The following is a 13,383-nucleotide window of genomic DNA, read 5'->3' on the forward strand; positions in this document are numbered from 1 at the left end:
CTCCCCCACCCCCTTCTGACGTATTTCTTTTTTTCCCCGTTTTTCTGTTTTTTGTTTTTGTCTCTTTTTTTTTTTTTTTTTTTTTTTTTAGGCAACGGGGGTTAAGTGACTTGCCCACGGTCACACAGCTAGTAAATGTCAAGTGTCTGAGGCCGGATTTGAACTCAGGTACTCCTGAGTCCAGGGCCGGTGCTTTAACCACTGCGCCATCTAGCTGCCCCTTTTCTGATTTATTAAGACATATTCCACATGGTTTCTTCAATTAGAAATTCTTTGAAACAATACCATCATTTTTTGCCAGCTGAAGAATAGAGTCATCAGATTCTCCCATTCTAATAATTGCTCCACAAATTGCATAAGTTTTAAATTGGCCATTGAATCTGCATGTGACCTTGTCAACCTCGGCCACGTTTATCTGGATGGACATGTGGTCCTTGGCCCCGATGATCCTGTTGCTCGCGGAGCATTTCCGTGGCACGTACAGGTCCACGAACTCTCCAGTGTCGGCAGCTGAGGGAACTGAGTGCAAACTCGAAAGTGGCAGAAGAGAAAAAGGCTTCTGATGTATTTCTTACAGTCTCACTTTCTCAGTTAAAAACAGAATGAATAATTCTTGTATAATAATTATATAATTCTAGGATCAGGGTTCTTGATACTTCCATAACTTTATGTACAGAGCTCAATAATGTTTGTGAAATGTTTATTTTCACCTGTAAAATGCTATTGAGTTATTAAAAAAGTAAGACAAGAAAAATAGAAATTATATATTTCAAGTTTTGTGTTTATATAAATCAATAAGTCTGCTCACTGCATGTTTGTTGTGTGATTTTCATTGAAATATTGTTGGTTCTTCTACAAAACCAGAAGGGATGCTAGTCTCACTCTGGTTGTGACCTGTTGGGTTTCATTCATGTAATTGCCAGATAATTGATGTTTACTATTTTGAAAAATAGCATGTGCCACAGAGACTTTTTGTGCTTCTTAATGAATAATGCTGGAATTAATTAGATGCAGTGTGGTATGGTAAATGGAAAGCCGAACTTCAATTAAAGTCCCTTCCGACACTTTGTAGCTATGTAAAACATGGACAAGTCATTTAACATCTGTCTTATAAGTCTTATTAAAATTGTTTCATTTTTATAGCTAGGTTATGATCTACCCTGGTGGAGGGAGTTCACACACTGATGAAATCATAGATCCTTGCTACATTGATGAAGGAGCTGGAAGACACTGTTTGATTTTTATATATTTCTCTGAAAGAGAACCTAGAATTGAGCCTGTATATTCCAAGGACAGGAAATGTAGTTATTTAGATGTCCAGTAAAGTTATCATTATACTTCAGAGTTGTTTAAACTGAGGCTCAAAAGTTTAAATGACTTGAGAGTGCCTGGAACATAGTAGGTGCACAGTAAGTATTTGTTGATTGATTGCCCAAGGTCACAGAGGTAGTAAGTGGCAGAGTCAGGATTTGAACCTAGATCTAGAGCACTTTCCATTCCATCACACTTTTCTATATCGTTAACTTAGCTCGTGTTAAGAGAGCTGATAATTATGAAATTAGAGCTTAAGGTGAAAGGGCTAATAGAACAAGAGCAACCTGCCATCTACAGGATATGGAAGCTAATGAAGCATGTAAATCATTACAGATCCAGAGAGGAATGTTGGAGTCATGTTCCATTACCCTTCTCTATTATTTTGGGGTCTAGTGAGTAATCTTGTATTAAAGCAATACATTCTGCTGTCACTATGGTGAAAAAACACTAGTAGCTATCCATTAGCCTTTATTTGTTATTCTCTTACTCTTTTCAGAATCTGAATTTCACTAAAATGGTCTGGCTTAAACTTTTATAATCACTGCAAAAGACTTTGAAATAAAAGTTGTTCCTCTCCTCACTTCCCTGTGCCTCCTTTTTACCGCCCTTGCTCCCTACAACATCATGTATCTTTTTGTACTTAGCTCAACCATAAGGGATAAGAGAGAGACCTCAAGAGATAACCTACAATTTGTGGCAAAACCACGTTCAAGTCACCTTCTGTTTTTACCTCAAATCCCCTAGGAGGGTCATAGTATACACTTATAGTATACACCTTTGGCTTTATTACAGAGATCAGAAACCCATTATGGTGAGAGGCATGTATTACATTTAAAAAATATGTTCAGAGGGGCAGCTAGGTGGCGTGGTGGATAAAGCACCAGCCCTGGATTGAGCGGGACCTGGGTTCAAATTTGACCTCAGACACTTGATACTCACTAGCTGTGTGACCCTGGGCAAGTCACTTAACCCTCATTGTCCCACAAAACAAAAAAAAAAAGAGAAAAGAAAAAAATATGTTGAGAGAGATTTCACAATCACCTCCTTTTGTAATTAAGGAACCTACTACCTCGCCTGTTAAACTCAGTTGGTGGGTGAATCATGTATTCATATACATACACACATAAAAGTATTTATAAATATGCACATAAAATACACACATGTATATATTATATGTATATATTTATGTGTGCATATATATGTTTACCTGTATATATATACAGTATCCCAAAAGTCTTAGTGCAGTTTTAAACTCTAATAGTGCTTATTGCACTAAGAAACAGCATATATGCATCTAGATGCAAATATACATACATATATGTATATATATACAAATATAAATATATACATTTACACAGATATATACAATACAATATCTAAATGTATGCACAAACACACGTAAAGATATATATGTGAATATGTATTTGTATGCACACATACATATATACATATATGTGTACATTTTTCTTTGTCATTAGCCTTTTTATATCAATTATCTCCCCCCTCCACTATAAAAATATAACAGAGAATCATTTACTTGTGTTTTAGGCAGAAAATGAATCTACACTGTGGTCCCAGGTCTCCCACCTCTGAATGCTTCCAGGCTCCATGGGAATTGGTCATGTGTTGTAATTGTCTTTTCCAGTGATCATCAAAAGCCTCACTCCATCTGGTCTAGTCCTCCTGCTACAGAATAATCTACTGTTTCATTAGGCCAAAGCTGCAGGTTGGGGCCAGGATCTTTGTCAAGAGAACACACCTGGGATGTTTTCATCTTTTTTATAAGTCTAGCAAAGCTAAGTAATATAGAACTGAAGATCACTGAAAATCAACAGAGAAGAAAAGCTGCATTGTAGCTGCCAGTGGTGTCTACCAGCCATCCTGTGATGGGCAGGCTCATATACATATGTATGTATATGTGTATATAAGAAGTCTGTACACACAGAGATACATATTCAGCCATCCACCCACCCACCCACCCACTCATCCATCTATCCATCCATCCATCCATCCATCCATCCATCCATCCATCCATCCATCCATCCATCCATCCATACACACACATATCACAAGGGCTTCAGTTGTGGGTTCAGTAGGATCTAGGTTCAATCCTGATCTCAAAAAAGGCTTTTCCTCACACTTTTGGATTTGTTATGCTCCCACCACAGAGTCCTGGAGAAATCTCTTAAATAAAAGCTTAAGTTTGTCTCATGTTTATAGTCTCCCCAAAAGGTGTTAACAACGTCCCTTCTAGAAAAGCTACTCATTGTGTAACTAGTAGATATCAGATAGAGGACAGTTACTTATTTTCCCCACTCCAAAAGCATGATTAAATCATGAAAGACTCTTAAGCACACATTTATTCATAATTAAAACACATGGTCCCTCTCTTCCATTCATCAGGACTAATAAACAAATTTTTTACATTCACTTTGGATTTTGACCTTTTGAGCAATAACTCTAGGCCCATATTTTCTTCCAGGCCAGGGCTAATGTATGGCTCAAGTTGTCCTATGAAAAGGATATAGTTACAGAGACTACCTGCTGGTTGGGTGCAACCAATACCCAATTCAATGACTTCTGCAAGAAGCCTTCCCCAGCCTCTCTCTCTCTCTCTCTCTCTCTCTCTCTCTCTCTCTCTCTCTCTCTCTCTCTCGATTGATTTAGAATTTTCCCCAAGTTACATGTAAAAAAATTAATTTTTTCACATTGACTTTTTTTTTTTTAGTGAGGCAATTGGGGCCAAGTGACTTGCCCAGGGTCACACAGCCAGTAAGTGTTAAGTGTCTGAGGCCGGATCTGAACTCAGGTACTCCTGACTCCAGGGCCGGTGCTCCATCCACTGCGCCACCCAGCTGCCCCCACATTGACTTTTTAAAACTTTGTGTTCCAAATTTTCTTCCTCCTTCCCTCCCCACCCCAAGAAATCAAGCATTTCAATATGTTCTACATGTGTCGTCATGCAAACCCCCAGCCTCTCTTAATTACAGTACATTTCCTCTTTTAATTATTTCCTCTTTATCCTATATACAGCTTGCTTTATTTATATTTGTTTGCTTGCTGTCTCCCCTATTAGATTGTAAGCTCCTTGAGGGCAGGGACTATCTTTTTTTCTTTTTCTTTTTTTCTTTTGGCGGGGCAATGAGGGTTAAGTGACTTGCCCAGGGTCACACAGCTAGTAAGTGTCAAGTGTCTGAGGTGGGATTTGAACTCAGATCCTCTTGAATCCAGAGCCGGCGCTTTATCCACTGTGCTACCTAGCTGCCCCAGGAACCATCTTTTGCTTTTTGTATCCCCAGCACTTAGCACAGTGCCTGGCTCTTGGTAGGTGCTCAATAATTGTTTATTGGTTGATTGACTAGAGCTCACAAGGTAGCTGCTAAAGCTGGGAACATGCATCTTATAGGTTTGCTGTTTAGTAATCTCTGCTCATGGAGAGAAACACAAAGCAGATAGGAGTTAGGGACTTGAGGTCCAGTCTCAGTTTCACCCAGACACTGTCACATTCCCATTCCCATGTGTAGTTATTATAGTTACTTCTAGAGAGGGGGAGAAATCCCCTTTATGTCCCATTACCACCAACACCGGAGTTTTGCTTTGAGAAATTGGTGGCTGCTTGGTGCCACAGTGGATAGAATGCTGGACCTTGACTCAGGAAGATGTATAGTCATAATCCTGCCTCAGGCACTTACTGTGACCCTGGGCAAGTCTCTAAACTTCTCCTAGCCTCAGTTTCTCTCATCTGTAAAATGAAGAAGATAATAATAGCATCTACCTCATAGGGGTTGCTGTGAGCATTCATTAAGTTGTGTTAAGTGATTAGCAAACCTTGAAGCACTCTACAAATGCTAGCTATTATTATTATTATTTTGTGTCTGTGGCTAATCTGTTGTTGAGTCATTTTTCAGTCAAGTCTGACTCTTCATGACTCCATTTGGGGTTTTCTTGGTTTTGAGAGAAATAAGTAAAATGTGTTGTCCTCAAGGCAGGCAAGTCACATTACTCAAGTCCCAGGGGTTTCTTTCTCTCCCTCCCCCCCCCTTTCTTTTCCTGCTGAGCTGGCAGTTACAGTTGTCTAAGTCAGATAACAGGAAAACCACGAAATCCCCATCCAATCAGAAGTTGTCCCACAAGGATAATTTCTCCCCAGAATCAGGGAAACTAGTATATCAGCCCAAACCAATCCCTTCATGTCCCCTAGTTAACCTCAAATTGTACTGCGCTTGCTTAATAAGCCTCATGCATATTTTCTAACACACCCCTGGGTGGAGATTTAACATTATAATTAGACATGTGTTATATGATCAGGGTGGGGGTACATTTTTAGGAGTTAATATGTAGTAGGAGTGTCACGCAGAGTGTGCATCCAGAGTAGCCAGCCAATGGTGAAACAGGGGAGAGAATCTCTGCGTTAGGGACATGATAAAGGGTTTGCTGAGAGGAGCAGGCTTTGCACAACTTCTTTGAAAGTGTGTGTCCTTCCTTTCAAGATCATAACAAAATGGCCTTCCTGCTTTGCACCAGACTGGGAGTCCTGCCTCAGTTTACCTGTTTCTTACAGTTTGGCATTTCCTTCTCCAGCTCATTTTACAGATGAGGAACTGAGGCAAACAGGGTTAAGTGACTTGCCCAAGATCACACAGCTAGTAAAGGTCTGAGACTGGATTTGAACTCAGGAAGATGAGTCTTCCTGACTCCAGGCCTGGCACTCTGTGCACTATGGCAACATCTACTTGACCCATTGCTAATCTAGCTTACTGATATAGCAGAGCTGTAGCCCCATTCCAGTGAGGGCAACAGGGCCTACTGACTGGGTAGTGCTCTTAACAGGGCTCACCACCACCAGCTCTAATCTTGCTTAGCATTAGGGCCTCAGTCCCAATTCACTGCAGCATAGTGGCCAGTAAGTCTTCAGGGAAGAAGGATGCTCCAGACAACTGGCTTCCTTAGGAACTGGCTACTGTGCCCACAAATTGGTTCAAATTGGGAACTGTACATCTAAGTGCAACATGCGGTTAAACAGAAGCGAGAGAATTTGAATGCTTCAGAAAAGCAGTCTTAATTGGAAGATGGTCAAAGAGCGGCTGTTTCATCTAGACTGAACAGTGGATGGCTCAAGGATTGGCTCACAAACCAAGGCTGTCCACATGGCAGCATGTTACCTTTGAGTCACCAGAGATGTGTCTTTAATTTCAGTGGGCTAGGTGGGGAACCTTGCAATTTTTGCAAAGACCGTCCTGGCTGAATTCACTTTCTATATCTGTTGATGGAACCACGTTGGTTAAATACTGCTCTGAATTGAAATGACAAGTATCAGATTGAAGACTTCAGTTAGCACATGCCATTTTTCCAACCATAATGATGGTCTTATTCAGCATATGTTCTAAGTTCAGTGGTAAATTTAAAATTTAGTGTCATCTTCAAAACCAACTTTAATTTGAAGTATTTAATCAGTGCTACTTTTTCCTTGGCAATAACGTCCTCACATCAAGGAAATCCTGGTTTAAAAAAAAAAAGCCTTCATAAAGGCTTCCAGGAAGAATATGAGATGAAGTAGAAATGACTCTTATCTTCTTCTTCTTCTTCTTCTTCTTTTTCTTGGTGAGGTAATTGCGTTTAAGTGACTTGCCCAGGGTCACACAGGTAGTAAGCGTTAAGTGTCTGAGGCTGGATTTGAACTCAGATCCTCCTGAATCCAGGGCCAGTGCTCTATCCACTGCACCACCTAGCTGCCCCAACTCTTATCTTCTAACACTCCTACCATAAGAAGATGGTTTGAAGGAATTGAGACTGTTTAAACTGGAGAAGACAAAACATAGGGTGGATGCTAGAGATGTCTTCAGGTGTTCGAAGGGCTGGTATAGGTTCAAACTAAGCTCTTAAAACTCCAAAACTGCACTAGATTGGTGGAGTGTTGGTCTGTTTGGCCCCAGAGGCTAGAACCAGGGGGGAGATGGTCTGTTGACTTTTGGCTTAACTTTCTAAAACTGGAACTAGCCAGAAGGAAGAAAGATTGCCTCAGGAATGAGCAGGTCTCCTCATCAGAGGTCTTCAAGCAAAGACTTTTCAGGTAGAGGGGATTCTTAGTCAGGCATGGGTTGGACTAGACAACTTTGAGTTAACTGCCAACTACGTGATTCTGTGTGTATCTGCTGAATTGAATTGACTCTAACCCAACCACCTCATTTTATGGATCTGAAGATACTAACATGCAGAAAAGGAGAGTGATTTCATCAAGGTCACACGGTTAGTGACAGATCCAGGCACAGAAGCCAAATCTCTTGACTTCCAGCAAAGCATTCTTTTCCACCACATACCTCTGGAGGAATACATCCATCCCACCAGGAACAGTATAAAACCAGATGTATTCTATAATTCTATGAATGAATTTCAGACCCTGATCCATTGTCTGCAGGGCAGAGACTATATTTGTTCCCAAACTTCTTTGTGACAGTATGCATTTCTGTGAGACAGATGGTTAAGGTCAGGAATTTGATCTGGGTCAAGGCATAGGATTTTTTCTCAGTGCAAAACTAACTGGAGCAAATAAGAAAAATATGAAACAAAATAAACTAACCATCTATGACTCTGACCTCATTGGCTCAATGAGCTATAAGCCCCTTCCTCTATTACAGGAGCACATAACAGGACAATGTTCTCTCTCTCTCTCTCTCTCTCTCTCTCTCTCTCTCTCTCTCTCTCTCTTTCTCTCCCCCTCCCTCCCTCTTTTCCTCCCTCCCTCCCTCCCTCCCTCCCTCCCTCCCTTCCTTCCTTCCTTCCTTCCTTCCTTCCTTCCTTCCTTCCTTCCTTCCTTCCTTCCTTCCTTCCTTCCTTCCTTCCTTCCTTCCTTCCTTCCTTCCTTCCTTCCTTCCTTTCTTCCTTCCTTCCTTCTCTCCTTCCTCCTAAAATCCAGTGAAAAACCATCAACCTCTGCATTAGTTAAAGCTATAATTACTATCATCTTGGCACTATCCATTATGCTGCATGGCATCTGGCAATACATAAGTTTCTCTTGAGTCAGTTCAATCATAAATCCCATATTTTCTTTTTTTTACTCTCTCTCTTTTTTTTTGGTGAGGCAATTGGAGTTAAGTGACTTGCCCAGGGTCACACAGCTAGTAAGTGTTAAGTGTCTGAGGCTGAATTTGAACTCAGATTCTCCTGAATCCAGGGCTGGGGCTCTATCCACTGTGCCACCTAGCTGCCCCATAAATCCCATGTTTTCAGGGCTGCTGATATGAGTTTTAGTCCAGGGTAGTTCTGCATTTGACATGTGTCTGCTATAGATACCAACTGGCCTTAGAATTTCCTTTGTCCAATTTTTACACTTTGTTGGGTGACTTGGTTATTAATTGAATCTACTGACTGATTATCAATAGGAAGTACACTGGATTGGGGCTCAGGGCATGACGATCTCTATCTCCATCACTGTTTGAGACCTTTTTGCTCCATCTTCATCTCCCTTTTTATACAACAGCTTAAAGTAGGTGAGTGGCCCTCAAGGATATCTATTTCTCTGAGTCCTGCACTCATCTAGTTTAACCCTTTCATTTTACAGATGAGGAAATAGAGGGTGGGAAGATTAAGTGACTCGCCCAAGGTCACAGAGCTAGTTAGTGGCAAAAGGAAGATCCCAGTATTGGTCTGTAATCCATGTTCATATAATCAGTGAAGTATCTTACCCATCTCAATTCCCACAAGCAGAATTTGGGTCCCTAGAAGATAATGAATCCTTCTTCCCCTCAGGGTTCTTGGGTTGACCCTGGGAGTCTTGGGTTTTTAGTACTGTTGCTCATTAACTCTCATCCAATATACTGATGATCAGCCTTCACACTCAATCAATTTTTAAGGGGAAAAATTTACTAAAATTGTATCATAAGAACACTGACATAAAAACCATCCTCATCTCCAAAGTCTAGAGCGCACTCTTCCACAAGAATACACATAGATCCACTGGAAAATCAGGCTCAAACCAAGAGTGAAATGGTGGTGAGACCAACATAAAGGATAGGACACATATGTGGCAAAGGCAATTCACAGCTTCAGGTTACTAGAAATTCTTTTCTTCCTTTGTGGAGGAGTCTTCATGAATTTTCCCTTAGATAATCTCTCTCTTTTGACTTATACTTAATTCTAAAGATTGGTTGAATCCTTTAGAGAGTCTGCCAGCATCTAGAAAAAGGCATAGAAAATGAAAATTTAAAAACTAAGGAACAAGGGGCAGCTAGGTGGTACAGTGGATAAAGCACCAGCCCTGGATTCAGGAGTACCTGAGTTCAAATCTGGCCTCAGCCACTTGACACTTACTAGCTATGTGACCCTGGGCAAGTCACTTAATCCCCATTGACCTACGAAAAAACAAAAACAAAAACAAAACCTAAGGAACAAAAATTGAGGTAGAAGAAGAGAAATTACACTTGACGGGGAAAAAAAGAAATAAATAGATAAAAGCAAGGAAGAAAAAGGAACCAATAAACAAAGCTCCAAAACCAGGGAAAGGTGAAACCCTGTCAGCAGTGTTAACCATGTGGATGAGGACCCTTTTAGAAAAGTGTCTGGCACATAGTAGGTGCTTAATAAATGCTTATTGAATGATATAATTATCAGTACATTGTATATTTATATTGTATCCATTGGGATCTTTATTTATACTGATTAACTCTCAAAGCTAGGTACTATTCCATTTCTTGATCCGGTGATAGAACATATTTAAAGATTTTTTTCCTCTTAAATGTATTTCAAAGTTGGTATTTTAAGAGCCCAGATAAATTATAATGGAAGGCAGCGCTCTAATCCACTGTGCTACTAAAGCATCAACAAAATTAGCCATGTTGGATTTGTTATTACAACGAATGGCAATCTTGTTCCTCGTAAGATATGAAATCTTTTGTGTCAGATGTTTCCACCCACAGACTCTGTTGGTGGAGGGACTAACCCTCAAGCTTTTTCCGGCTTAGAAGTAAAAAAGTGAAGCATAAAGCTACATCCAGGGCTCACCACAATCACCTCACACTGATTTATTGTGTAGTGGGTAACATTCATCTGCTCCCAATACCTGCAGGGATGGCATTTGCTTCCTAGTCAATTGCCTGGTAAGTCAACTGGTCCATTGGTCTAACCACTGGTCCATGGTCAGGATTAGATGACTGGCAGTCATCTTCGAGGGTTGTCACTGGGCCTGGGGGTTCTAAATTAAATTGAGTAACTGCCAGGTTATCAGCTGCAAGCTCACCATATTTTCTCTCGGTGATGTTTCCTATAAGGCTCAGAGACCCTATCTTTGTTTTTTAAGGTCTCCACATATAATCATTTTCTGCTGCTGCTTTTAAGTCAAAATGACCAAGGCAATTCATCTTCTGGCCCTATATTTTCTGTTCTTTTCTGGTGTCTAAAATGACAGGAAATTACAGAGGAGAAAACCTAAGCTGTTTCAAACAGGAATTATACATATGTATCAAACAACCCATCAACCTGTTAAAATGTCCTCAAGGTAAATGTTTGACAAGTATTAACTTACTATTTTTATTTTAAATTGGAGTAGATGTGAAGAATGCTTTAGTTAAAAGGTCCCTGTTGAGTAAGAATAAGAGTTATATAATCAGCACAGTGGAGATCATTTCATTAAAAAAATTCATTTTCTCCCCACGCTTTAAAATTTTTTAATTCATTTTGAACTTAAATACAAAAAGACCAAAAAAAAAAATAGAGAACATTTCCCCTTCCCCATGTTTCTGATTAATGCTTTGCTTTATTATGTTGAATTGAGGGTTGGTTTTTTTTGGCTTTGCTTTATTATGGATCAATGTGAAAATTCTCTACTTACCATTGTCTTGTGTGTTTTTAAGGGTGGGAAAATTAGGAAGGATGAGGAGAGGGAGAATATTTAATAGTTCATAAAATATGGGAATTTGTTCCAGAAGTATTTGAGTTGGCTTGGGCTCCCATCAAATGCCAGTTTTCTAGTTATTAACTTTGCATAGGAAAGGCAATGGCACATAGGGGTCAGAAATCTGGCACCTGGAATCAGGAAGACCTGGGTCTAAATCCCTCCTCAGACACTTATTAGATGTGTGGTATATCATTATGTCACTCCTCTTTTTTTTTTTTTTTGTGAGGCAATTGGGGTTAAGTGACTTGCCCAGGGTCACACAGCTAGTAAGTGTTAAGTGTCTGAGGCCGGATTTGAACTCAGGTACTCCTGAATCCAGGGCTGGTGCTCCATCCACTGCCCCACCTAGCTGCCCCTATGTCACTCCTCTTAGCCTCATTTTCCTAGTCTATAAAATGCTGGTAATTTCTGCAGTACCTACCTATGTCAAAGGCTTGTTGTGAGGTTTAAATGTGATCATATATGCAAAATGTTTTGCAAATATTAAATTGTGCTATATGTGTCAATTAATTATTATGGTTAACTTTCAAAGGACATTGATGATTTATTAGATATCAATTAGCCAAGTTCATGTTTGTTCCAAATATTATCTTTTTCACCATTGTAAAAATGGCATGGATATATGTGATAGAGGGAGAAATGAACTCTTTATAGGTCCTGGTGCTTTGAACTTGCTAGATTTATATATACGTATATATGTATATATATATATATGTATGTATGTAGGTATGCACATATGCATATGCGTGTGGATATGTATGTACGTGCAAGTATGTGTATATTATAATGTTATTTCTCCATTACATGTTAAAACAATTTTTTAACATTTTAAAAAAAGTTTTGAGTTCCAAATTGTATCCCTCCTTCTCCTCTTCCTCCATGAGACAGTAAACAGATATAGGTTATATATGTGCAAACATATGAAACATTTCCATATTAGTCATTTTGTATAAAAAGAATAAAGAAAGAAAGAAAGAATGAATGAATGAAAAATAGCATGTTTTAGTCTGTATTCGGACAATATCAGTTCTTTCTCTGGAGGCAGGTAGCATACTTCATCTTTAGTCCTTTGGGATTGTCTTGGATCATTATATTGCTAAGAATAGCTAAGTCATTGTTCCTGTGTACATCATTCTCCTGGTTCTGCTCATTTCACTTTGCATCCGTTCATGTAAGTCTTTCCAGGTTTTTCTGAAATCGTCCTGCTTATTGTTTCTTATAGCACAATAATATTCCATCACAATCATATACTACAAGTTATTCAGCCATTCCGCAGTTGATGGGCATCCCTTCAACTTCTAGTTCTTTGTCACCACAAAAAGAACTGCTATAAATATTTTTGTACGTATAGGTCCTTTGCCCCCTCCTTTGACATCAGGCTTAGCAGAGATATTGATGGATCAAAGGGTGTGCACAATTTTATAACAAAGAAGATTTTCATTGAAGTTGTCAAAGACTCCTTCATGCAGATGCAAGACATCCCAGTCTTTTACCTTCCTGAATCCAGAGAAGGCCAGAAGAATTATTGATAAAATAATTGTATGGTCAGCAGGATTGTAAAAATAGGGAAATTTTTTGAAGATGGTATGGATCTTGAGATTAAGAATTTTAAAAAATCCTCAAAAGCACAATAACAAAAATAAAGATTAATGTGTTTTTTTTAAACGAAGATAAATAGTAATTCTGATATGCACATGATGTACTTGCTCTAATGTACGCATATGCAATAATTATGACTAAGTAACCATGCCTTAGTTTTTTCCTCTCACAATCTTGGGTGGTAGGAGGCATCTTAATGATATAGATAGCATTAAGATTGCTATTGAGTGGCCAAATAAATTGAGGGAATGCCCTTCATTTGGGGAATGGCTGGACAAGTTGTGGTAGATGAATGTAATAGAATACTATTGTGCTATAAGAAATGATGAGCAGGCAGATTTCAGAAAAACCTGGAAAGACTTACATGAACTGATGCTGGGTGAAGTGGGTAGACCCAGGAGAACATTATCCACAGTAACAGCAACATTGTGTAATGATCAACTGTGATAGACTTAGCTCTTAGCAATACAGTGATCCAAGATAATTCTAAAAGATTCATGATAGAAAATGCCATCCACATTCAGAGAAAGAACTATGGATTCTGAATGCAGAGGGAAGCACGCTATTTTCACTTTGTTTTG

The 13,383-nt window shown here is 39.3% G+C and overlaps 1 protein-coding gene across 1 annotated transcript; it reads right to left on the bottom strand.

Annotated features, from left to right (window-relative positions):
* Nucleotides 1-262: 262 nt before the first annotated feature.
* Nucleotides 263-7,720, bottom strand: LOC122755062 (40S ribosomal protein S21-like). Its single transcript, XM_044003444.1, has 2 exons — nucleotides 7,632-7,720; nucleotides 263-530 (listed from the first exon to the last, which is right to left on the bottom strand). Exons 1-2 carry the CDS (start codon nucleotides 7,718-7,720, stop codon nucleotides 263-265), a joined length of 357 nt encoding a protein of 118 aa, XP_043859379.1.
* Between the last annotated feature and the right edge of the window lie 5,663 nt (nucleotides 7,721-13,383).

The sequence above is a fragment of the Dromiciops gliroides genome, chromosome 4, assembly GCF_019393635.1.
Source record: "Dromiciops gliroides isolate mDroGli1 chromosome 4, mDroGli1.pri, whole genome shotgun sequence".
Classification (NCBI taxonomy): Eukaryota; Metazoa; Chordata; class Mammalia; order Microbiotheria; family Microbiotheriidae; genus Dromiciops; species Dromiciops gliroides.